Source organism: Antrostomus carolinensis, unplaced genomic scaffold (assembly GCF_000700745.2).
Source record: "Antrostomus carolinensis isolate BGI_N321 unplaced genomic scaffold, ASM70074v2 scaffold6484, whole genome shotgun sequence".
Lineage (NCBI taxonomy): Eukaryota > Metazoa > Chordata > Aves > Caprimulgiformes > Caprimulgidae > Antrostomus > Antrostomus carolinensis.
Window position 1 is genome coordinate 3,440 of NW_010309994.1, and position 27,095 is coordinate 30,534.

Below are 27,095 nucleotides of genomic sequence, written 5' to 3' on the forward strand. Positions count from 1 at the left end.
GCTTGCTAGCTTGGTGCTTGTATGTGAGCCATGCAGGTTACCCTTTCAAAATTAGCTCCTCATGCCACTGGAGTTTGATAAGAAAAAGGAAGTCATGCGAACTCAAATGAAGTTAGAGTGCCAGCAGGCTGGGGGGGAAAAAAAAATCTTCTGCTATTTTGTTGGTTTGGAACAGTTCTCTTATTGCACTTGGTCTGTGTGTCTCCTCCTTTCTTTGAGGAAAGAAAAGAACCACCTGATTTTGAAACAGTTTGCTTGTAACACTTGTCAGTTAATTTTAACAAGAGGAAGGTGAATGGAGGAAGTAGTTCAAACTTATCTCCAAAAAGACAGTCTTCTAACATCCCAGCAGCGTGTTTATAGTTACTGTTTCTCATGTTCTTCCTTCCTTAGTTCCTGTACAGCTACAGCAAAGTCATCATACCCAAAATCCAGTAGTGCAAGAAGCAGCTTTTTGAATCACATTTCTTCAGATAGGGCCTTGTTGACTTGGATCGAACCTTCGTTTTTTGACATTTCTTCCAGGTTGCATCAATAGGAGATGAAAAGAAAAAAAATGCAAGACATTAGTTAAATATAACAGGAACAAAGCCATTGTCAAGGTCATAGTAAAGTAAAAGGCTCACACTGAGGCAGTTTAACAAGTAACTTTTCCAAGGGGTAGCAATTTAAGGAATTTGGTTGCACGCTTTCTGTAGCATGGTATCAAGTACTGGTTTCCTTATGCAGTTTAAAGATCATGCTGGCATACAGAATTCAATTATTTCTAGAGTACTTCAAGTGCTGCTCTAAATTTGTAGAAACTTCCAACCCACAGTAACATGTGTGTCCACTAGGTCAAGAAAGCATGCACATAGCTAAAGAGAACATGTCAGAAGTGCCAGTACTGGAAACAGATGAGTACACAGAGACTTGAGTTCTCAGAGCAAGTAAGACACCAGAATACAGAATTTAGTTTACATATTCCAATGTGACGAAACAGTGAGTGCCTCTGTGAGCTCTTACTGCACTATTGACCATAACTGATGTGAGACTTAGTAAGGTGCAAAATATAGCAAAGACATTGCGTTCGAAGGAGACTGGACAGTTTTGTGAATTGTGCGATTAGAATTTAATGTTAACAGCAGCTAGCGAGGTGGTCAGTAATATCCAGTCTCCTGCGATACTGATATCCTGTCAAACAGCAAGACATTAGGAAGTGACAACAAAAGTTGGGTGCAACCTCCCCAGTATCTGGCTTTATGTGGGGCATCAAGCAAGGGGCTCATGCATTTAGTTTTAACATTGGGCATATGCACCACTACCGCCACCAAACTGACATGCAAAAAATACAGAACGGGAATTCATAAATTCTCTAAAGCTACATACCAACCCCAGGATTTTGTTTTCTGCAGCCCTGCTAACTACCACCACTGCCACAATATTTATAAATGTACTGTACACAAGGTTTGTCTGGTGGTTTAAGAGACTAATGGACGTATGCAAAGGCAACCTCTTTTTGAGAAGACTGCCAAAAGCTGCTAATTCTTTGGCATCCTTTATTTTGTTTTCTTCCTTGGGTACCAGCGCCTACATTTTTACAAGGTGAATGCTTAAGAATTACTGGTTTCTGAAATACCACTATATTCAACTTTCAATCATTTCCCTGCTACGAGTACTGTACTAATGCTCCTTTTGAATTAGGCTGATGTTATTTCAGGCCAACTTGCAGAGCTGCATGATAGGAAGTATGAATAGACTATAACTTGGTTAAACGTGAGTTAAAACTTTGCGTCCAATTGTCCTGCTAGTTTCAAGGGGAAAGGACATCTGCTTCTCTTCCCCCCACTCTTTTAAATACTGTCTAGCATACTTGAATTCAAACACTACCGATGAGCAACTAATTAGTCAGTCCCCTTAAAACAAATCATCAAAGAAAGAAAAAAAAATACAGATGATGTAACTTGTCCTCTTACTCCAGGCAAAGGACCACATTCCGGTTCGCTTGAAGAGAACAATTACATTCTGTTACCTGAGCTTTTTTTAATTAAAGAAACGGAGTTTATAAGTCTGAGAACAAGGTACAGAGGACAGATGCTATGCTAGCTTCACAGTACAACTCTGCTAACAAAGCGCTCTTGACTCTTATCCCATCAAATCTTTTCTAACTGCTCTGCTCCAGCGTAGCATTACAGTAAGGACCATTCGGTTGTGCGACAGCACCTATGCTGCAGGGCAACAGGCAAAGTCTGCTGTGCCCTCACCATGCATTCTGTGATCTGTCCAAACCATGTATTAACTCACTTCCTAATTTTATCCAGCAGAAATACACACTTCAAGGAATAAGATACTAACCAAACCACTGCCTTTCTTCAATTAGGATATTCTGCTAACAGTGTTGTATGAGAAAGAAACATGAAGAATTACAAGAACATCTAATGTATGTAAGAGCCTGAAATAGTCTCTGAAATACGGAACATGAGGTACAGTGTCAATAAGGGAAGACACTACACACGTGCAGAGCATTAACAAGAGCCTGTCACATCTCTCTGCTGCCATCATAGCACTTTGCAGAGGTAGGCAGTCAGGTGTTACCCTGCAGGAATTGGAATTCTATTCTGATTCCCCAACCTGCTTTAACAACTTCATCCCAAACTACCAACCATTTCAACACTAAAATGAAGACAGTAGTCTTACTTAAATTGGCAAATAGAAAAGTCTCTCTCTTCCCCCCCAAAATTACATTAAAAGAAAGGAAATGAGGCAAGTATCAGGTCTTGGATATTTGCATCTCTTTATAGCTCTATCTTATAGTAGTACAAGGTTCCTTTCAGTATGCTTCATAAAACAGTAAGGCAGGGGCAAAAATGTCCTCTATGGAAGGACATGTAGCAGGATGATGCTGTTTCCCTAGGTTCTTTCTTGTTTTATGTGGAAGATCTTAGAACACTAACTTCTTGCTTTTAGTGTTTTAATGCCTCTTTAAATAATGAGGGTTGGCCTTTCAGGCTCTAATCCAACCCACAAAAGTGTCTCTAACAAAAACAAAATTAAAAGTGATTCTGAATTAAAAAAGCACACCGTGCATGCACTTATCCCTGCCTCCGTAACATGGTCATCTTTACAAATGAAAAATATTTCAGAAAAGAAAACTGGTTTCAAAAGGGGCTGGATGTATATAAGAAATACCTTGATGCAATGCTCTGCATTTTTTTTTTTCCCAACTAATTAGGAATGTGGTTACACAGCATATTACTTGCAAATCTGTGCATTTGTCTGTGATCACATAAATACAGAGCTTTGCTTAAGTATTTAAAGATTCATCCAAAACCAGTGTTTTAACCACTTTAAATAGCTAATGTTTTCAGAGGCATTCCTAAAGCATGGTTCAAATGCTGAAGAAGAGATTAAATAAATGACCTTTTGTTACAAAAGTTTAAATTTAACAAAATGAGGGACTAAAATTAGCAGCTTAAAATAAGATGTCAACCTGACATTTATTCTAGTAGTTTGGAAAAAAGTAAGAAAATGTCTCTCATTTGATTCCAATGCTGATGTTTGTATAGCAATGACTGTATTTAGGTGACGATACACGCTTTATGGAAATGCTGGTAAGGGATTGAAACCTCCTTCCTCCACTGCCTTGTCTTGCAGAAACTTCTGGGGTCTAAATGCATCTGCACAGACCAGTTAAAAACTTGGCACCTGTAAGGACAGGGTCCATCCATTGATCATTGGTCCATCCACTGATCTTCCATTAAAGGGGCAGAAAAAACAGCAGCTCTTCAGTTAAGAAACAATTGCTTGAAATAGAATTGTGCCTACACTCAACTCTTCTCTGGCAGCCACTTTTGCATTCTGATATAACAAAACGCAGCTTTTCATATGCATTTCCACACTACTATTACTAGCACTGCCTCTTAGCGGTGTTGCTTTATTAGCAAAAATGGCTGTTTGAAGTCAGCAACAAAAGTATTTAATTGGCTTATATTACTGCAGTAGCTTTGCAAAAGTAAGTGAATATATGCTAGGAAAAAAAAAAAGCCTTAGCCCCTGAGACTGCAATTGCAGCCAATGCACAGAGCTCCTCTACTGGTAAAAATGTCCTTCCTGTAATGGTCCTATATTAAACACTGCGTATTGAAATCTTGCACGGACTTGCTACATCAAAATGCACTTCACATTTCACGAATGCTGTACCTCTGTTATTACCCAGCAGAGTTCAGGCAGAAATATGTAGGATTCTTAATGCAGTCTAAACACCAACAGCTTTAAAAGTACTATGCAAGGCTCAACTGAAGTAAAATCTACTTCAGGTTTCCACCTGCAGCCTTTAACTCTAAGCCACCTGAAATACGTAGTGAGGCTCTATCCCCTCTAAAATTGTCAGTTAACTTTTTTCTTTCTTATTCTATTCACACATAAACTTGATTAGAAAAATTAACCTAGGATTCATTCTGGAAACTGGAAGGTTGTTTGGTTGATTTTGTTTTTGTTTTTTTTTTACTTTGTTTCTTCAAAGTTGCATCAAGCCTTCTTTTACATTTCCCCTCCAACCCCCACCCCTCACCACCTCAGTTCATGAACAAAGTTTGCTTAGTTGCAGCTTACGTTTGATATGGACTTGACACCACAGTACCGTATGTTCATATGAACATCTGATAACCTGTGAAACAGAAATCACATCTCCCAGTTTGTAAAGCATTAGCTACCTTCTCTCATATTTGCAGAGACTAAACATATCACTTGCTTAAAAAGGAGAACTTTAAATCCTCTTTATTAGCCTCATCTGTCCCTCCAGGTATATCTGAAGCAAAGTAGCAGAGGGTCTACATGTGCTAGCCCTCTTTTGTATGCAAGCTGAAAAGCCTTTTCGGTTCCCCTCTGATCCCCAAAGAAACATGCACTTCAAGCTGTGAGCTAGGCCAGGCCAGTGTATTTGAGGTTCTGCTACAGAATAAACATTTGTATCTTACTCTATGGAGAGTAAAGGCTACAAGAGACCTTTCCAATACAGATCCTCTATAGGGGTAACAAGCTTCTACATTTGGGCAAACAAATGACATCAGGATGCAAAGCTGAACACTTGTGAGAGTAGTTTGAGAGCTGTGGAACACAAAGAAGGAATAAACAATAAATTCTGCATTGTTACAGACAGGGAGGGAGTCTTCTAAAGATCTGTGTTCAAGCAAGTTCTCCAGCATAGGTGGCCCCAGAGAGCAGCCACACTGCTGGCACAGCTGCTAGCAGGTGCTGCAGGCACTGGTGTAAAAGAGCAAAGGTTGTTATGGCACAGGACAGCTTAAAAAGATTCAGAGGAAGAAACTAACTGAAGTGTTTATATTTTAATGACATGCACTGCCTTTTCAACAAATTACCTTCTGCAATACAAATGTATTATTTAGGGAGGAGTACTCAGTGCCTGCAAAGTATGTGAGCTGCTAAGTAACGGACATATGTCTCTGATAGCAGAAAACTGGTCCAAAAATATAATCTGACATTTATTTTTTCCAGCAAAATCTAGCTTGGTTAATTCCCATGGGAACTTGCAATATCAGTGTTACTGCTTTAAATGTGTGCACATTGCTGTTCTTAATAAATCAAAACTTTTAACAGAAAGGTTAACACAAGCCTTGCAGAAAATTTGGCTGTATTTATTTAAAAAGCTAATTGCAGTGAAGAGCAGGGGAAAAAACCCCTCACTTCTGCAAGTAACTGAAAACTTTATGTATTGTTTATGTGCTTTATTTACGTTAAAAGACACCTCTCTCCTATAACTCTGCATCTTGTAGAATACAGTAGAAAAAATGTAAGTGTATTAGTTAATGCTATAGAATATGTCCCAAGTATTACAGTCTGTAAAAAAGCATTATTTCCAGGCAAGGTCTCCTTTACACAAAAGAAAACTTTAAATCCATCGGATGAGAAGAATCCCAGTTCCTTCTTGTGTTAACACCACATGCCAATCCATGTCTGTCACTGCCTATTCTAAAATACACACCTCATTTGAATTTCTGCCTTTGAACACAGATCTGATGAAACATAGCAAATAAAAAATGCATAGATACTAAATTACTGTTTCTAAATATAAAAAATAGAAATTTCAGCCATATAAGACACAATGCAAAAGATACAGGACTAAATTAAAACTACATTAAGAGCTGCCCTGTAGTAACTTACAAATACTGTAGGCTGACCTAGGGGCATGTATTGTACCCGTAAGTGGATTTAGGTTAACTGAGAAGAAGCTGTAAGGAAAAAAAATACAGCAGCTCAAATTAAGTCTATGAGCAGGAATTAAAAAGGCTTATGGAGATCACACACCCATGCTTAAAGCTGGATGTTTTGATACATTTTGTATTTAATCTGTTCTTACTGAAGCAAATGAGGAGCAGTGACTACTGCAGCTGATGCAGGCAGCTCTGCAGCTCTTGCCAGTGTCAAGGGGAAGCACAGGAAGTGTCACTTCCCTTAGAAGCTCAACAAGTGTTTAGGGAAAATGAATGTGGCAGGCACTGGGTCCTTCTGAAAACACTGAGAGTGTCTGGCAGGGCAACAGGAAGGAATAACTGCCTTGTCCAGAAGGAAGGGCAAAGTCTGTTGTCTGTTTTCAGCAGGGCTGAAAGAGATGTAGAAATATTTTGCTTCTATATGCATGTGTTATGAAGGCCACCGACACTATGAAAATATAACAGTCTAAACCAGAAGTAAACAAACAGACAAATACAACCCGATCACTGTATTCTATTTGATAGCCTTCTCAATCAATTAGGGAGTAAGTTTTATTTTTCTACTCAATTCAGGCATGGAATATGAATATAGGCCATATAAAATATTATTGAATTATTATAAAAACCTTATTGAGGAATTATGGCTTACTGGTGTACCATGCATGTAGGTAGACTTGACACTACAAAAAAAGACAAGAATTAAATACCTTTGTACAAGACTCTCTTTGCTTTAACAGTCCCAAGCAGAATGACTAGTATGCTCACAGTTATAAAATGCATTGAACTAGAACTGGGTGAGAAATGTTTTCATCTTTTAGGATTTCAAAACATTCTCTCTAAACCTGATTTTTTTAAAACAAATGTTAATTGATAATCTTTTAAAAAATCAGTAACCACAAACAAATGTTAGCTCTGGTACTTCCGAGTCAACTGTCTCAACACATTTGTTACTGAAAACTACTCAGCTATTGCCACCACTCACCCATGAAGTCTTTAATTCTAAAAAAGTTTATCAGTTTCAGAGGACTACTGCATTCAAAATAAACAGTCCTCAAGACATGTCTCTTCTGGGGTTCTTAACCATTGTAGTCAACTTCTGAGAACAATGCTACAAATTGGAAGTGAAAAAGAAATGTTGTTCCCTAAGTGTCGGGGTGAACTCAGGACATTAAAGTCATTCTGTTAATGTTCTTCAACTTTGCATTCTGATGACATCTGCTAGTTTCAAATCAATTTCCTCCTCTTGTTCGGTGCACGCATAGTTCTTTCTCTTTAAAGCAGTTTGGTATAGTTTGAGCAGGGGAGCGGGGAGTTACCTTGGAAATCTTGTAGCAGGAACTCAAAATTTAGTGATGTAAGCAAGAAATAGAAACGCCATAGCCACTGAAGAGAAGACATGCGGCATTGCTTACTTAAAGCCCCATCCTGTCCCCCCAAGGACAATAGCTGCTACCAGGATGGCACCAGCGATGGAGCCTATTATAAGATTGGTGGCACTAGGACCTGTGATAAAGGATTATGGTAAGACAGACATAAGAACCAACCACTTTATTCACATTAAGTGAAGCAACTAAGGGCTGTCAAACAGTTGAAGGACTATAGACAGCACACAAGGTGATGTCTCTAGACAATTTCAGCAAGCTCAACTTACTTTTCTTTAACAGTAAGAATGAACAAAGCTGTTTGGTCTCTGCATTGTGCTATGTTGACTTTTACCATAGATAAAAATCTAGTATTAGACAGTAAATTCCATTGTGACTTACTCCATTATCTGGTGAATGAACTGACAGCTGAGGACACTAAGATATTTGTGAATAATTCCTTAACTTAAAGGAAGAAGTATAGTATGCTTTACGACTACAGCAAATGAGAAGTAAAAGAAAAATCAAAAAGCCCAACTTTTTTCATGGACAACCTGAAAGGTGGTAGGTATTTTAATTTGAGCTGACAGCATCTAGCAGAGTCTAGACTCCCTACAGTTACGTCAAAGCTAAATTTACAATTGTTTGACAAAAGCAAATGACTATATAATAAGGAATAAAAATTGAAATAAAAGCTGTATTCCCATTAAGCTTTCCAAACATCAAAGCATCTCTTCATCATCCTGAAGAAGCTACTTAACAACAAAGTGGGCAAGGGTGGAGCAGGAAAAAAGAGCAACAAAAAGAAGCAGCACAAAATATGTTTGTGCAATTTTCTGAAGAGGCCTGGAGAACACCTAAGTAAGATAGTCAAAACTGACCCTGAAGTGCTCTATTTACACAGGATGGAGGAAAACTGACAGTGGGCTTGAGTAACATTTTAATTGCTCTGTACAAAAATTTCCTACTGTGCAGCCTTTGATGTAAAGCCAATTGCATCTGAGCTCAAGGCAAAATGAAACCAACCCAACAGTTCTTTTACAGCATATTGCATCCTTTTTGCTTAAACATTTACATATCTAGGAACAGCCTTCAAAAACAGTTCTTACCTCCTATTCCAGTCTCCCCAAACCAACACTTCTACACAGCAACTGATATTTTCCTAGTGTAAATGTTCTGAAACTGAGTTTGGAAAACTGTCAGATCCCTAACATTAGGAAGAAACAGGAGCAGCCAGAGATCAGCAAAGGAAAGAGCAAGGGCAGCTGCAACAACTGAAAGTTTAAGCTGTTAGGTTGGTATCAAAAAACCTTCTGCCAAGTCCCAGACACTGCAATAAGTACGTGCCCTAAGTTTTAAAATGTACTGCAGCGACCTAACTTCACTGAATCCATTACAAGTTTCCCACATCAGTACTTTTGGAGATCAGATTAGCTAAAAGAAAACCAAGCTTTAAAAAGTGCTTCCTGCTATTCCTACACAAAGAGTAGTCAGGAGTATTAATGAAGGACTTAGACTTTACAGATATGAGTAGTGCACAAATGTAACAATGATTAAAAGGAAATTTTTCACAATTTGGAAGAACATAACTTATTTGGACTTACCTTTAAAGTCACACCTGGCTCAAAAGAACAGGAGTGAGCATGGTGGAAGGTAAATTAATGTCATTCCCAATTAAGGCTTGCTATTAATAGGAGCCTAATGAGTTACTCTATCTGACTCAGCTCTGTGGCTCACTCTGGATTTTATCAAATGATTGCACACAAAAAAAGACTGAAAATGCAGCACATAGTTTACCTGTAATAAATTTTAGAAGCCTTGAAAAATGCTAAAGCTGATTTCTTTCTAGCCATAGCATGCTACCCTCCCACAAAAGAGGTACAATGATTAACTGATAGTAATATAGTCATAACTCAGATAAGAAAGTACCAAATGACCACTTTTCTGCATCCCTCTTCTTACTATGTTCCCTGGTTGTTAAATGTTTGGTAAAAAAAAGAAAAAAAAAAAAATCTATTTCATAGTGCACATCCATTCAACAAGCAGCAGTTCTGTATTCTTTCAATACAGGAGATCAGTATTGGGCTTATTTACTATCAATATGGAAGAATTCAATAAAAATTGAAACAGAAGAGAATCATATACAAAACAATTAGGTTCCATTAATAGAAAAGTTACTAAAATTATGTTAAATAATAAATGGGTCCTGATAGAAACACTTTTCAAACCTGACCCCATTTAAGAAAGCATCAGTGACTAAAGAAGTGATGTTCATTTTTAACACAAAAAAACCCCTCTGAAAAGAAAATGCCTATGAGAATTAGTTATCTGCTGGAGAGAGAGACTAAGAGGAGAGAAAGGGATAGATGGCTGTGAATAGACATGGCCATTCCTCGAGTATAATTCTAAAACTGTTTGACAGTGTGCTGGGAGTGGCAGCTCCTAGGAATGCAGAGAAACAGCTGTTTTTCCTAGTAAAGACACTGAAAAAGCTACATTCAAGGTAAAATTTCACTGATAATCAACAAGACTATGATCTCATTTCTGACTTCAATGTAAAAACAAAGCTGGTGGAATACTTATGATTCCTAAACAGCAACCACTTGTTTACCAGAACAGAATCCTCCAATTAATGAATTCCAGTTTCAGAATACAGAGATTTAAGAGGATTACTGGTAAGCCATTTTAAGACCGTAACAGACTGTGCACATAGAAGTACTTACAATGGGACTACTTTTACATGTCATGCATTACCGTAAAGATGTATGCCTTATGTTTTATTAAGCATTATTAATAAATCAGAATTTTGCTACCAGTATGAAGCCCACTTTACATCAGCTCATTTTAGTTAGTGACATTTACAAAGGAAAGTATAAATCAACATGTTTCAGCTAAATAAGCTTCTCTAGTCACTGGACTCAAAAACGCTTCACATAAATACACACAGACTGAAAGTATGAGGAAGGTTTTAACAGCCACCACGCTGTGAGGTCATTTTCCATCCAGACTATCACAAGATGCAACACTTCTGGTGTACGTGTTCTCTCTGCCGCAGTACTGCTGTAACCTGCAGACACAGATTTATCAGGAGGAAGCTCCTGTAAGTACCTGCACAGTAACTGCCTGGCCTGCCACCCTTTCCTGCAAGGCACTATCTGCTTTGGCACGGCTATCGTATCATCTTAGCCATCTTTTAGGACCCTGATACAAATCCTACTGAAGATGTTAAAACAGAACACACCTTTAATTTCAGTAGACTTCTTCAGACTATTTCCTAAGTCTTCATCATCATGAACAGCCTCCCCTGCAGTCACTGATGGCAACAGCCACCAGGGCCTGAAGGGCATTAGGAAAGGAGAGGGCATTTGTGTTCCCCATGTGCTTTCTTTAAACTAAGCAACAAAAAGTAGCAGTGGCTTGCCTTGAATGTATGTTTGTATGTGAAGGAACCAGAGGACAGAGAAAAGACTGATGGGATCCTGGAAAGACGAATGGATCGAAACCAAAAGAAGAATAAGTCAGCGAGTGATAAGAGCAGAGGAAAGATGAAGAAAAGTTTGAATTAGAGCAGAAGGATACAGGAGCAAGAACAAATGGTCAGGGACAGTGGTCATAGCTGAGTAGATTGAGACAGTAGGTAAAGGAAGATAAAAACAGATGGGTACAAGGCAGAATGTGAGCAAATGGTCCTCAACCTGTAGGTAAATAAATATTCTGTTCCAGAATCTGGGTTCCAGACCTCTACAGTCTTCAGTTTTTAGCAAACAGCTGTAAAAGCCACCAGTAAAACACAGAGCTGATCTTTCTCAAATAGATGACCTATTACCTGCTTCCTTCTATTTGTTTTCCTATTAGTTGTCCTGTGAGTTCAAAGGTCTCTTCTGAGAATCTAAGATGAGTTTCATGTAACAGTCCAGTTCAGCAAAAGCTAAAAAGGTTGTATCTAGGGCTGAAAACTCAGATGCACAAAATGCTGCCTACCAGAAGGCTGCCTATGCAGCCTTAACTAGAACTGTCTGTGAATGCTTTTTCACACAGCCTGATGGGAAATCACAAACTGTCCTGTTATGATTCCCCCTTCAGACAGATGCCACTGCCACACGACAGTGGTAATACGTAGTATTAGAAACACAGTGAAGATGGAAATCTCAGAAGAGCAGAATAACAGCAACTTATTCTGTAGTTTGCACAGTGAATGCAGAATGAAGAGAGTTCTTAAATGGGCATTTTTATATGTGTACATATACATATACACACACGCGCATATATATATATATATATATATATAAATCAAATAGCCACTGTTAACAACGAGGTAGTAGGCTAACACTTAAGATTAGTTTCCTAAAACTATGAAAAGACGATAAAAACTTGCGCCTACATATTCTTTATATATTAATTATATACTTCAGCACTCTACTGCCTTGAGATAACTGAATCCTAGCCATGGAACATTCAGAAGTTCTATACTATGATCATCAGCTTTCATCTTCCTAGCTAGATGGTGTGACCTAGTATTAGACTGAAAGCCCCATAGATTGTAATAAACAATTTCTGCATTTTATGGAATAGTCCACATTACTCAGTCTGTTTTGCAAGATAATCCCCAACTTTCATTTTCCCCCATTATTTGTAAAATTTGGAGTAATGGAAACATTTAGACATTTCATTTTACTGTGACAATGTAAAAATTCACAAACTGATTGTTTTATGCCCCACATTATCCCAGACAGGAGAAGGTTCAACACTGCATGAGCAAACCACATGACACAGACACAGTCAAATCACATGACAAATACGGTCACCACATGACAAAGCTAACGGGGTAATACACAGAGGGCTCGGGTGCATACGGTTACCTCACACACTAGGCACCAAACATAAAACTCAGACTAAGAAAAATGCTTACTCTATTCCCCACCCTGTGCCTCCAAAAATCACCCCCAAGGCCAGAATGGTCCCTGCCACTGCACCTATCAGCCTGTTAGTGGCCATGCTCACTGTGTGGAGGGAAAAGGGAAGATTTTTTAAGGAAATGATCACATATATGTCTGAAATGAAAAAATGAAGTAATTCCTCAAAGGAATATTTTAGTCTATAACTCATTGTCAGATAAACAATTCAAGCCTCCGAACAAAACTTTATTTACTAAATACTGTAGGTTTAAAAAGTCTGAAATGAGCTGTATTTGATTTCCTTTGAATGTCTGCAGATATTTCAGTAAGAAGTTTTCCTGTAAATGCAAAACTGTTCCTTTTAGCTTGTGATTCTATTATTTACTTAAAAAGGGAACATCCTCAACCTGCTGCTTATTTAAAACAGACAAAATGTAAATAAATCACCAATAAGAAAACTTCCTTTTGATCACCAGAAACTTACTGTATCCATAATATAACTGAGCAAATTAAAACTGTTTGGAAACAGTTCCATTGCAGGAAAAGAAAAAAAAAACAACTTTTTAATTCATTCCTTTACGAGTTAGTAATATTTTCCTTTGTTACTGCATTTACCAATAGGACTCTGTTTTTCTATATGATCTTTACGGTTGGACTCTATGATCTTAAAGGTTTTTTCCAAGTGAAACGATTCTATGTTTCTATGACCTAAAGACAGGTAACACCTTTTAAAAGGAAAAACCTACCCTAGAAATGTGCTTCAGGTAACACCCTGGAAATTTCAATATGGTCACATAGTCTCTCTTAAGGCCTTATTTTTCATTTTTTTAAGGGAACTCTTCTGAGCAAAAACATCTATACGTTTCCAATGCTGAAGATTAAAAGCTTGATAGATTTATTGAGTCATAACAGACCACAAGCAAGCAGCTGAATTCCCTGTCTAATGGGAACTTATCCAAGGGACAAAACCTTTATAGTCTTCATGTTGAATAAAGTCTGTTTTGATATGGTTTTGTAATTCTTTTCCTGTTTCATAAATATACACAAACACACACACACACACTTGAGACATAAGTTTTATATTAAAAAAACAAACAAACACTATTCCACTAGTCAAACAAAGGCCTAATTCTGCAAATAAAATTGCAAAGGAAGAATCTTGTGTGCATATGGAGTCCTACTGATTTCAAAACTACTAGTCAACTCTCTAAAGTAATCAGAAGTTTCTGCAGTAGCCAAAAACTAACAGCAAGAACTCTTGTCTTCTCCAAAACTACTAGCATGATGTGTAGGTCTGCTAGAACAGGATACAGTACATTGCTGAGTTTAGAGTAATTCAAGACTCATGTATTAAAACCAACATAATTAAGGACCACTAATTTTTTAAATCCTGAAATACAGTATGGAGCCAAAAGCAACTGACGGATGATGGAAAGGTCTGAAAAGTGCAGCAGGAGGAAAAGTCAATTGTCAATTATCATAATAATATATAAATAAATAGCAATTCTTCCTAGATATACATGCTCTAATTGCTGTAAGAAAAATGCTTGGGTTTATGGTGTGAAAAATCTTAAAGCTATTAGGTGAATTTTCACATAATGAGTGTTCTCTTTCTGAAATGTAACAAAACTCAAATTTAGGGCTAAGGAAAAACAAGTATTTTGGTTTCTGTCTCAGACTTGTAAACTGGCACATGACAGAGAAAGCACTGGTAATAAGAGGAAAAACTTAATGGAAACTACTTTAGCACATTGGATCTTTACAATACAGAAAACTACTTTTGTATTTTTTCTGACATCTTCTCACAAAGGAATTCCTCTATTAGACACCAAAAGAGATTACAGTAGCTGTCAGCGTTCAGGCTCCCAAATTAATTGCTAGGTTATTTAACATCAGTATATTACTATAACAACGTAAGTAAAATTAATCTCATTGAGTCGTCTTGTACAAAAACATATCCTGCCTTCTTGCAGAGGACTCCACTGAAAAACGCAGTCTGAACTGCATGTCTGTACCTACTGGCAGAAATCCACACACATGCTATTCATCCAAAACTTTTTCCCAGAATATTTCAGCATTGACATATTAATTTTCACAAAGGTATTTACATTCAGAATTAGATGAGTTAATCTGAATTACAAAAATCTAACCAAGATAAGCATATTTTCTGTGTTGCCTTTCCTATAGACCTTTTTAACAGAGAAGGGAATTATTTCTTACCTACAGGATTTGGAAATGAGCAATATAAAATTCATGTACTCTTCTTAGCATCACAACTGCCAATGCTGCTCTTCTCATCCACACACAGAGGAGTAACCAGCTCTATAGTGCTGTGCTCCACTATTTTTTTTAAGACTGTAAGCAGCGTTCCACAGTTAGGAAGGTTTTTATGGGAAATGGAATGACAAGCAGCTTTGTAAGGCAGGGTACAAACCAGGGAGCTCTACACTGAACAGTGGCGGGGTTAGGAGTCCAGGAAGCACCTGCACAGATTCCCTAATACAAATCTGAGCTGTTCTAGAGAGCCTCCGTCACAGCAGAAACTTGTTTTAAGACGATTTCTTCAACAGTTCTTGGCAAAGGCCTACTGGAACCGTTCTGCTAAGGGGCAAAAGAATAAGGCACACAAGACAGAAGTAAAGCCATTCTGGAGGGACATACCAAAATCCTGTCCTCCCCTGAAACCTTGGATAATTTAAACAGTAATCAATTACAGCCTGAGCTCTAAGGACTACATTTTTTAACAACTCCATCTTCTTTCCACTGGCCTTGTATAAGGGACAGAAGAACCTGGGACTGGGACATGGCAGAAGAAAATTGTTTGGGTTTCTCAGTTTTTTATGGGGAACTTTATCTGTAAATGCATAACACTGGATAAATATAGTCTGATGTTGGACAATGTCCTGATGACAGGAAAGACATAAAAAAACTGGAACACAATTGGAGCACGATCCAAAAACATTATTTGGCAAAGAAGTCTGAGAGAATCTCAAGTGCTTCTCCTCCTATTTGAAAAACTTTTTTGATTATTTCCTCAGTAGCTCCATTTCGTATTTATACTTCATATGCAGTTGAAATACCTACTAAATACATAAGAGTAAGCAATATTGATCATAAGAATAATTTACAAGTAAGCAATACTGATCATAACAATAATTTACATCCTTAAAATCTTAGTTTATTTCTTTTTCCTCCCACTGAAATGTGATTTCAAGGAACAAAAACTTTTTTTTTTGCCAGGGGCATTCCACTTTTTCCCTTTTTTATGCCACAGCTCTCTGAATTAGCTGAGAACAACTAAGGGAACTGGAAATCTCTAGCAAAACATAAATACTCATTTATCATATAAATAATAAGAGCTACGCTTAAGATTCCAATCACAAAGAAAATGATAACAAGAAATAGAGAATAATTGACAAAGGAAAAAACAGAAAGTATACACCATTACCTATTGAAATCTTCCCTAAATGTAGGTTAGAAAAATAAAAGTTTGATCAATTCTCAAAGCAGAAAGACTTACTTCATCTACACAAAGCAGAATTTTACTATCTGGGTCTAAACAAGACTGTACAATAATATTATTCTCTTTCTATATGCTAATTCTACTACCACATATCAACAGAAAAATGTCATAAATACTTGAAAGAATATCAAAACTGAAATCACACAAACCCTTGGGTCCTTCATCCTTCTTGCCACCAGTATCCCTGATAGGATCATCAATACTGCAGTCTGTCCCAGCCCAGGAGAAATTACAAATGCAAGTGGCCTCATTACTACAAACCTGGAAAAGAAAATAAATTACAGCAGCTGGTTTTTTTACTATATTTTATTACGTTTATTTAATATGTAATTAGGTATTTAATCCACAGTATAAAACTTATCCATTTATATATTGTAACAATAGCACTGAGTGTTTAGAATTAGTATAATACATCAATAACCTGAAAGTTTGCTTTAATCCTCTAAATACACTCAGATGCTAGGAAAAGCAGAAGTGTTCCCAGTGGTTCCATCATCACTTGCACTACACACCTGTATAGGATGTAAAAAAATAATAGAAATTCTCATCCAAAAAACCCCCCATCTAGACTAGTTAGATCTTCACTAACCAACTATCTAGACTTTGAGCTTGGATGTCCAGAAGGAATACAAGCATTTGCATTTCAGAGGCTCAAGACAAGGTTATGCTTTATAACTTCTAATTTACAACTTGCTCCCATGTAGAAAAAATAGTAAGATTTTTAACTGGTTTTGTCAGCTTTTTTTCCTAAGCAGCAATGAGGAGTGCTTGCTTACCTTCTAGAAAGAGAGGAGACAGTTCTTCCTAAGTCTACATTTGAGAATGACCTCTAAAAAAAAAAACTTAGGACTCACTAGAATTGGCATACATTTATCTGATGCAGAAAAACCTATCCAACTGATGAAATCTAAAATACCAAATCAATAGTAAGAGTTAATAGCTATAAACTTTCCATATGAAAAAGAACATGGCATGTGTTGCTATAAGAGATTACTAAGGAAAAGCATGACATGAAAAACAGACACAAAACAAAGAATGAAGTTTTGATTATGGAACTAGAAGTGAAGTCAGTCCTTAGGCGTCCCCTAATAATGTCTTTTGGACACCGAACATAATGTCAAAAAAGCCAGAAAATAATCTGCACACTAAGGATTACATGTAAGTACTACATGTAATTTTTTAAATTTCACTTTATCTGACTCTGCTTCTTAAACTATGCACTGAAAAAATCTTATCTACATAGCTGAGGATAAATACATCTTATGGCAGGTATGATCAGCTGAAGTATTCTTTTATAATTATTAATTAGAATAATCCAAAGCAAACCAAAAAAGGTAACAGTTCTCTCACCACTCATGCCACTCTCCAAAAGTACTAAGATGATTTCACGATCTCCTAGACTCTTTACTTTACAATTTTAAAATTTTTCTTCTTGATTTTGAACCTAACCCTCTTCTTTGAAGCACTCAAATTCATCTTCAATTACACAAAATAATAAGAAAAAAACCCACCTTATTGTGTAAAGTCTAGCCCCATAGGCAACTACCTGTCCACTGAATCACTGGAAAGCTTTTATCAGTATTACAGTTAAGACACGGAACAGTCAACTTCTTCATCAAAACACACCTAATGTCTTAGACAAATGGACTTACAGGTAAAGTAACAGCATATAATGTCTCTAAATGTAAAATGATACACTTCTTTGCATCTGCTCGAGAATATATCATCTCTGTTGAGGTCCAACAGTTTAGAATTTTAATTATTTAAGTGATGAGGTATAAATCCATGAACACAGGACCAACTTTATAAAGGTGTTAGTATGCAGGAAAAAGTTAAACTGAAGATAGCAAGTGGCTTGAAATATGGGTACTACATTACAGAAGTCTTTACAGTAACTGATGTCAAAGCTCTTTTTTGCTAGTAACAAAAACAACACTTTGGATATAATTGCAGAACTAATTAGACAATTTTGCTTTCTCAAAGTTTATCTATGCTTCACAGAATGGCAGTCTTCCCCCAGTCTAACATTTGTGTTTTCAGATCAACAGATGTTAGGAACTCTTTCAGGTGCAGAACCCCACAGGTACGCTAAGACCAGATATAGCAGAGACAGCTGGAGAAGCTTAGCTGCTGACTCCCAGTGCAGACTCACCCCATGGCCGGAACAGACTTTTCCATTAGAACCGATGGGACAGCTGCTTATGTTCAAGGACTGAATTGGCAGGCACTTTTTGTCCAGACACATCATGTGAGGTCCACATGGAGCTCCATCCTCCACATAACCTAAATCTGTATCATCATCTAAAAGAACATGAGCACCACTAGGAGAAACAAGTTTTAAGATACTATTAGTATTATGACTGGAGTCTTTTGAAAATATTAAACGTGTCAGTGTAGATATTAAAGCCTCCTACCTTTCTCTCATTCAAGCAGACAGACAGATTGAATAAAATTATGAAGTTTTTCTGTCTGTCCACAGCATTGACAAGGTGTTCCAGTTGTCAGACTAAAAAGAAGTCTAGATAATGACTTGAATACTCAAAAAGGGCACCTTAGGCTTCTGGGGTTTTTTAATAGTCTTTGATGGGCTGTGCTTTTTTATCTTTTTATTTTTCCCCCTCCTCCCCCCAAAAAATTCTGTGAAATACTATCGCTAGAAAAATGTGAAAAAACTAAGTTCCCATGTGATGACATTTAAATAAAAATACTAGTGGAATAATAGAAGAGTTAAGAATCATTGTTCACTCAGAACCTAATTATGTAACACAGTATTCTTAGCATGACAGCAATGTTGCCAATGTCTTTAAAATACAAATTCAGTATTGTCCACAGTAGACTAAAACCCATTTATCTGCCCTTTAACTGAACTGTAGCTTAACATCTTATCCTGCCACAACTCTTCAGTTTCCTCCTTCTTAGTCTTCACATCCCTACAGCTGTTTCTGTGAGGATATAATATTCAAAGACATTATGTTTAACATACGGGTCTTTGGCAATTACAGACTATTTTTTCCTCCCCGGAGAAACAGAATGCTGAGCATTAAACTGTGACTGTGAAATTCTGCTACTGGAGGGATCAGACAGAATAATTAGGAAGATGACCCAAATTTTGCCCTCTTTACATGTGGAATATTAGGCTTTTTTTTTTTTTTTTAAATAAAAAGAAATACCACTCGGAATAATGATTTCACTGTAAGATATCAATTACCTAAAAATCATAGAATATTACATTTATGTTTATCTTAGTTCAATTAGGTTTGACAGAGAAAAATCATGTTGGAACACCGCATTATCTTTTACCTGCAGTCCACTATTCGTCCTTGGTGATAAAAAGAATTTGGGATAATTTCTCCTTGAACTTGACCAACTCGTGGAACTTTAGTAAGATTCGTACACAGCAAAAAGCCACAGAAAACATCACTGTAAAATGAAAACATAAATCAAAAAGTTACTGGAATAATATTAGGTAAACTTACAAAAAAGAAAGACTAGCAATGATGCTGCTGATCACATTAAGTAATATATTACCATAAGCCACATGATAGACTTTCATAGTACAAGTCTGGAAATAAAACGTTATTTGATATAAATAACAAGAGGCAGAAACAAGTAGTTGTTCATTCTAATACAGGAGTGATTGTTCACATGAACAAAAAAATTTGTCTGTGCTCTAAATACAATACAGTTAAAATAAGAGGAGCCAAATTGTACAAAGCTCTGTCATGTCAGGCTAAATTACGTTTCCCTCTCTCCAGCAGCTTCAGTGCCATACTTTAATGAGAAGTTTTAATTTTTAATTGAATTTTATTTCCCTTGCAGGACAACAGAACCATAATAACAATAACAGCATGCAGTGTGTATGCCTGAATTTTTGTAAAGAATCTGCTTTATTTGATGTTGTTTTATATGTGCAATCTTCAATAGACGGATATCAGCTTAAAACTTCCATCTCCCACTCTAATTGTCTGAGGTCATAGAAGCAGCTGGATGAATGCTGGAAATTGTATTTGTTAAAATTGAAAAAAATGTAAACGGCCCCCTTAGCTAGACTATTTTTCTGCATCTCTCTGTTGACCAAGAAAAGCTTTTATACAAATGAGGTATTTACTAAACATATCAGAACAACACTATTCTCATCTAAATATAACAAAATCCATTAAACAACTCCTTTCCTTATAATCCTGAGGAAGAGGAAGAAGCCACTTGACAGACATTAAAAAGTCAAAGAAGGAAAACACCATTATGAGACTGGAATTTTTACATGTGTACTTAAAAATTACAAAACAGTAAGTAAATCAGGAGAAATTTAAATCTATCCACTAATGATCATTACCTTGAAAAGTAAATCTAAATAAATATCCATCAAGTAATGATCACATGCAAATGAATCAGCCATTTTCTCTATAGCATCCAAATGTCTAATGGCTCTCGCTGGTCAAAATACAGGTTGGAACAAACTTGAAATAGCATAATCTGGTATCAATCCCAGAGCAAGTGAAAATAGCGTGTGTATTTGCAGCCTAATTTATCCCTACCAAGGCTGAGGTGTTTGTACATTATGAACTTAGGACTTTTTGCCGCCTTGTCCCCCATCTCCTCTGAAGGAATTAAAGTCACAGTACATTCTTCTGAAAATCTGGAATGGTTTACAAGTGTATTGCTGAGTCACCCATGGATTTGTCAGAATGGAACTTTTTCAAGATGCAAAAACCTTGTAAGGGACAGAAGATACAAAATAATGCAAAACAAACTGCTGAAACAGTCATGAAAAAGTAGACAATATGAAATCAGTATTAATCTATTTAAAATACAAATAATCTCTACCAAGATGAACTTACTGTTTGCTACACTGAATCCATCGGTCTCCATCCTTTCCACAGTTTCCTTTTTTTGTGCCTTCTGTATTAAGCTTTTCATAACAAAATTTGTCAGATCCTGAAGACTCTGTTGATGAAGAAAGGAAAAAGGAACATACTTTCCACTGGCAACATGAGAGCTTTGTAAACCTGCCTAATTTATTGCAGCAGTTCTCTGTATTTTCTAATACGAAACATAAATCTAACCACGTGTATGTTCACAGACGGTATTTTCCAGTGGCTACAGTGGGAACCTCGTAGACTGAACTGCAATACCTACAGGTGACTTTTCTTAAATAATCCTCAATGTTCAAAATTTGCTCTGAACTTTCAAAAAAAGCAACCTCCACAGTGTCTGCATTGCCTTCTGCATTTTCATTTATCTGTGGTCTAATTGTGTTCACTTCATAACAGTTACATATAGATTTAATCTAGTTGTTTTCACTGGAATTATTCCTGATCTGTACTTCAGGAGATCAAAGATTTTTATATGATATATATACCATAAGCATATGGTTCTGACATCAACTCAATGTTTATTTTATTTTATTTTTTAGGAGCTCACAGAGAAAACAGGGTTCAACAGTCAGAGTGTAATTTCTACTTCTTTTTAGGAATAGAAATCTGAACTAATAGGTTTAAAACCACAGTTATTTACTAGAAGACCATTTGGTTTTCCTAAAAATCATTTAAAAAAAAGAAAAGCACAAGAATTATGCAGAAAAAGATAAAATATTAAAGATAAATATGACAAAATAGTTTCAGTAAAATCACTTGTACAGAAGACAAGCCAAATATTTTAAAATATGAGAATGTAAGTACAAAGGAATTAGTTAACAAAAACACCTACTGCCTTAAATACTATCAGTAAATATGAGGTGGCAACATAAAGCTCAAAAAGGCATCAGAACACAAAGAAAATGTTGTCTCCATTCAATTTTACACTTATATAGCATCTTTGGTATTGTACAAGACAACAATAAATGGTAAAACTATATCTCTCCCCTGCCATCTACCCTAGAATGGAAAGATTATTCTGCCTCAAATAGGCAGTGTCAGCAGTAGCAGTTATGATTAGACAAAAGGCACAAGAAAACATTAAGTGCTAAAGTACAGGCCTTCCTGATAGTTCTGCTCTGCTAAAAAATTTCAAAGTTATTACACAAAGCATTTATCCCCTCTCAGCTGCAAGCAAAATCCATTGCAACTGCAGTTCTACTTTACTCGCCTCTTCTGAGCTTAAATTCATACTATGTATATTTAAATTCACACAAATGTTCTAATTTTCCTGACTATAGGATGGTACAGCAAAGATAGGCAAGGTGGAGGAGCTGTATCATGAACTGCTGCTGGGATAATGGAATTGACAATTATAATTTAGAAGAAAGACCAAACCATAACATCTGATTTGAACTATACCAAAAAATTTCTCAAACCTATTTCCCCCCCACCCAGTAACAGTAACTCAAAGTTGAGGATATTTTGTATGCTTTCTCATTTAATTTCGCCAGAGTCCAGCATTTTCTGCCCTATCTATGTCTGCAACCACATCATGTCAGAACAATCTCACTGTCATCACTCCCAAACAAGCATACAACTCGAAATTTCACTTGCCAATCAAGGCACAGTTTCTCACTGCAGCCTACTAATGAGCAGAAAACTTTGACTTACAGTGGCAAGAACAAAAAATAAAAATACTAAAAATACAACATAAAAGCAGGAATTAACCAGAAATAAAACATATTTAAGGTAAAGTCAACCTACTAGATCCCCAGATATATTTGCACTGATTATCTCTTGTCTTGCATTCCCCATTATAGCAACGACCCTAAACAAAACACAACATGTTAGCAATGAGAACTGAACATTATTTCATTTCCTTCCCCTCCCCCAACAAACGTCTCATTTTGATTTTTCACACACATATTGGAATGTATAGTAGTTTTCATGAATTTGGGTAGATGGAGTACACATTTTCAACCAGATTCTCAAAGTCAGTTTGTGTCTAACACATACTGACATTTCAGCAGCTGCTGTATACCTCTCATTTACATAGTTGTGAAGAACTTACTAACATGGAGTGTAATAAAAGATCTACATGTAAAATGTAAAGATACCAAGCAGATTTTTTCTCAAACTAGAAATTTTTACTATTCATAGAGTACATAAAGCATAAGCAACACGGATGTCCAAAAGGCAAAATTTATGAAAAAAAACAGAAGACAGGATTTCAAAAAAAAAAAAAGAAAATTTTTATTTGGTTTATTTCTATTTGCTGATGTGCAGGGATTTTAAAACATTGCATACCTGATTAGAATCACAGGCATAACCATCTTGTTTATGAAGATTTGGTGGACACTGAAACAAATTAAGATTTTTTTTTTTTTTAAATGATGTGTACTGTAATAATATATCAAAGGATCACATATGGAATGTTCCCAGTTTTAAAAGACAATTGCACACCATATAAAGGGAGTAGATAACATAATTAGTGCAGGAATCTTTATAGCAACAAATACAAATGAAAAATTTAACATCTTCACCCATGAAATACAAGGTTTGATCCTAACTTGCTGCATATTCCAAGTAGAAACTAAGGAGGTAAGGCAAAATAAAAAGCAAAACAAATGTGTTCAGTAACAGGATATTTGGTAGCTAATACTGGGGCCATGTCTGCAACACTGCCACTGCATTCATTTCAGTTCCACTAACAAAGTAAGTGAGCACCTAGTTGTAGCCTACAAGTCTATTGCTTACAGAGCTGTGGGGTTATTATTTTAATTGTCATGTCCTCTTTGCATTGCAGACTTTTGTGGTATGAACAAGTCATTAGGTCCAGAAGCCTCAGACTACTAAAGCTAGGAGCAGACCATTCTCAAAGCTTTTTCTCATCAAAAAGGGACCTGTGAATATTTGGAAGGGGTATGCTGCTGCAGTGTACCATAATAGCCAATATTTTGAGGGCAGCCTTTCAAGCTTGAGAAAGCCATTCTCCTTCCCACTAAGAATGCTCCATCTATAGAATAAAAGATTAAAATAAAATCTCAGCAATAGCTGCTTATCTGTACATGTGGATGTCTCAGATGATAATATAAAAAGAGGTCACCGTTAATTTATTGGCATCTATAATTACAGCCAATGCCCAGAGAAAGATGTGACCTATCCTGAATCTGATTTCCTCAAAGCTAAGAACCTGATGCACTAGATAACTGCAGCAGTTATGAAGTTCTTATATAACCTTGAAGCTAAATAGTACTGAAAAGAAGCATGTATCACCTAAAGCATCAAACTTGCTGTAAAAATGGAAGAAGCACAGAATGCTGACTATTTAAAAGAACTCAAGTTGAAACAACCTTTCAGTTGCTGTTTATTCCTATAGTTTTGAGTATTAGCCAAATGTTTTCAAGAGAAATACATAAGATCCACATCTTTTAAAATTATCATACATATGCACACTCTTAAAAAGCATAACACTTTATACAAGTATTATTATGGGGAGTGGCTGAGGAAACTGGAGTTGTTCAGCCTGGAGAAAACAAAGCTGAGGGGAAACATTATCGCTCTCTACAAGTACCTGAAAGGAGGGTGTAGTGAGGTGGGTGCTGCTCTCTTCTCCCAAGTAACAAGTGACAGGACAAGAGGAAACAGCCTCAAGTTCCGCCAGGGAAAGTTTAGATTGGATATTAGGTAAAAATTCTTCACCTAAAGGTTTGTCAAGCATTGGAACAGGCTGCCCAAGGAAGTGGCTGGGTCACCATCCCCGGGGGGATTTTAAAGATGTGTAGATGTGGTGGGACATGGTTTAGTAGTGGACTTGGTAGTGTTAGGTTTACGGTTGGACTCTTATGATCTTAAGGGTCTTTTCCAACCTAAATGATTCTATTAATATATACTCAGTTAGTTGTAATTTTCTACATTTATATTTTAAACTATTTTATTTCATAAAATCTTACTGTTATTACCTTTGAATCCATTCACATTTGTAGTAATATTCTTACTACTTACACTCTAAACCAGGCAAAGAGTAAAGGAGGATGTCTAATAAAATACTATACAGATACACAAAACTCCACAAGTTTTAAAAAAACAAATAAACCTACTGAAGTCATTATTTTGAGTCCACTTAGATTTTTTTTTTTTTTGAGCTCATGACAGTTTATTCTTATGTTTAAAAAATTTTGTTAGGATTAAAAAAATAACATCCCACAGTTACTGTGGGTGTATGAGAGTGCAGTTTGTTAATCCAGATTTTCCTCTTAAAGTGATATAAAATGAGTGCAAACTTCAATAGTGTAACTAGAGAAAGCTTCTGCATACATACCTGGCCAGAATCTCCAGTGCAAAACTCCGCAATATCACATTCATTCACTGCATAGCGACAGTCATAGCCTCGTGGGAAAAACTAGAAAGTGAAGAACATAGTTCAGGACTATGTAAAAATTATGTAAAAGCAAAATTAAAGGTTCCTGTTTGTAATTACTCCTCTTTTTAATGCTCTGTAAACACTACACTCCAGACATATTTGCCTTTTCTTGCTTGCCGAACAACAGAACACCATAACCTCAATAGTTATTTCAAAGTGTTGAAAAATATTTCCATTTCTTAATATTTTACAGGCTAAACTGAAGTATATACTACTTTGAAGATTTAGGGTTTTTTCCATCTCTGTTACATAAATGCAAATAAAAGGCATTTTTACATGAATACGTATCCAATGCAATCTATTCCCTTTATATTTGGGGCAGTAACCGCACTGCTGTCTAGAATAACAGCCTTAGCCTACATAAGCATTTCCTTTTCATTTTACATAAAAGTTCACTTTGAACTTATGTTAATAGGCTGCACATGACTTCCATGGACAATGGAAAAGAACAATAGATATACTGCAGCAACACTCACAAGACATGATGTATTACAGCAGGGTCCATCACTACAATGAGCTCCATTAGAAAGAGAGCACTTCTTACAACAGTCTGCATAGCATTCCTGAAGAAAATATTAAGCAACATTTTTAGCTTCCTATTTTAAATAAGTATTTTCTTCACAATCTTTCCAAGAAGCTATTATGTACCAGCAGACAAAACATTCAGTTCAGCACTGATGACTTGAAATTATCAGCTGGAAGAATCCTTTGCAATGCTTAAATACTAAAGGAAATGGAAAACATTGACATATATGCTACAGCAACAGGGGGATTCACACCTTCTGAAGCCTCTTCACAGGCATGGAATATCCTGTGCCAAGGCGTGCTGCTTAGCTAAATTGCATTCAGTGCAGAAAAAAAGATTAAGAAAATTAATTATGGATGTAATTATATTTAAGTACTAGAACTAGGACTCAAAGCTACAGGACAGATTTTGCAAAAACATTCTTGGAATATTTCTACAATAGAGAAGAAAACAACAGTTTACTTATGCTGTCCAAACACAGGCACCTATCTCCAAAGCACAGATAAGGAGTCTACCACTCTAGGCACACTACCCAGGAAAAGTAAAGGGAAAAGCACTTCTACAGTGCAATTCAAAAATTGCTGAGAAACAGCTACATCTTGTCATCAGTATGACATGAACACTGTTCTGAGGGCATGCTCTGTCTTTGCACTCATTCTCACTTGAAAAAATGTTGTTTAAAACCCAGTCCTTTAAGTTGTTCCCTAAAAACAGACCAAACAAATTCATTTCCATTGCCCTTTGCCTTCCCTGACCAATCACATAATTTATATTAATATATTTTATCAGAAAGACTTGTGGAGTAACATATAACTCTACTTGCCATTCGGAAACCGCAGTCACATTCTTCTCCTGCTTCCACATATCCGTTTCCACACTCAGTGGTTTCAAAGAGCTGAAAGCAAAAAAGCCCCCCCACCCCCCGCCAAAAGTAAGAATATAACCAGTATCAAGTCACACATGGCCCATCTCTGCAATGCTACAGAAACATGCAACACGCTCTCACAGAGAATATAATACGCTGTGCTACTGTCATGGGGAAGGCAGCATGTTTTTCAAGTGCTGCTAGTCAGAATTGTTAAGACATGAATGACGTGCAGCTACATCACTTGATTGCTAGCCCTCTTTAGAATACTGATCTCAGAAAAATTATGATAGAAAGACAATAAAATAATTCTCAAGGGGATAACATTAGAACTTCATTCCAATTCTATGGACTCCAATTTCTCCGACAATGCCTTCAAGAAACCAGTCAATAGTATGATCTCTGGAATAGAATCACAGAATCATAGAATGGTCTGG

At 36.5% G+C, this 27,095-nt stretch overlaps 1 protein-coding gene across 1 annotated transcript; it reads right to left on the reverse strand.

Moving 5' to 3' along the window:
• On the reverse strand, positions 1 to 26,688 carry LOC104523604 (disintegrin and metalloproteinase domain-containing protein 23-like; the record flags this gene model as incomplete). Its single annotated transcript, XM_010166252.1, has 12 exons — positions 1 to 518; positions 4,591 to 4,645; positions 7,622 to 7,712; positions 16,138 to 16,249; positions 18,141 to 18,309; positions 19,289 to 19,408; positions 20,827 to 20,932; positions 22,609 to 22,672; positions 23,152 to 23,202; positions 25,166 to 25,246; positions 25,744 to 25,830; positions 26,617 to 26,688. Coding segments are annotated over 12 exons (1,122 nt in total), but the record flags the coding sequence as incomplete, so codon positions are not given.
• Positions 26,689 to 27,095: the final 407 nt, after the last annotated feature.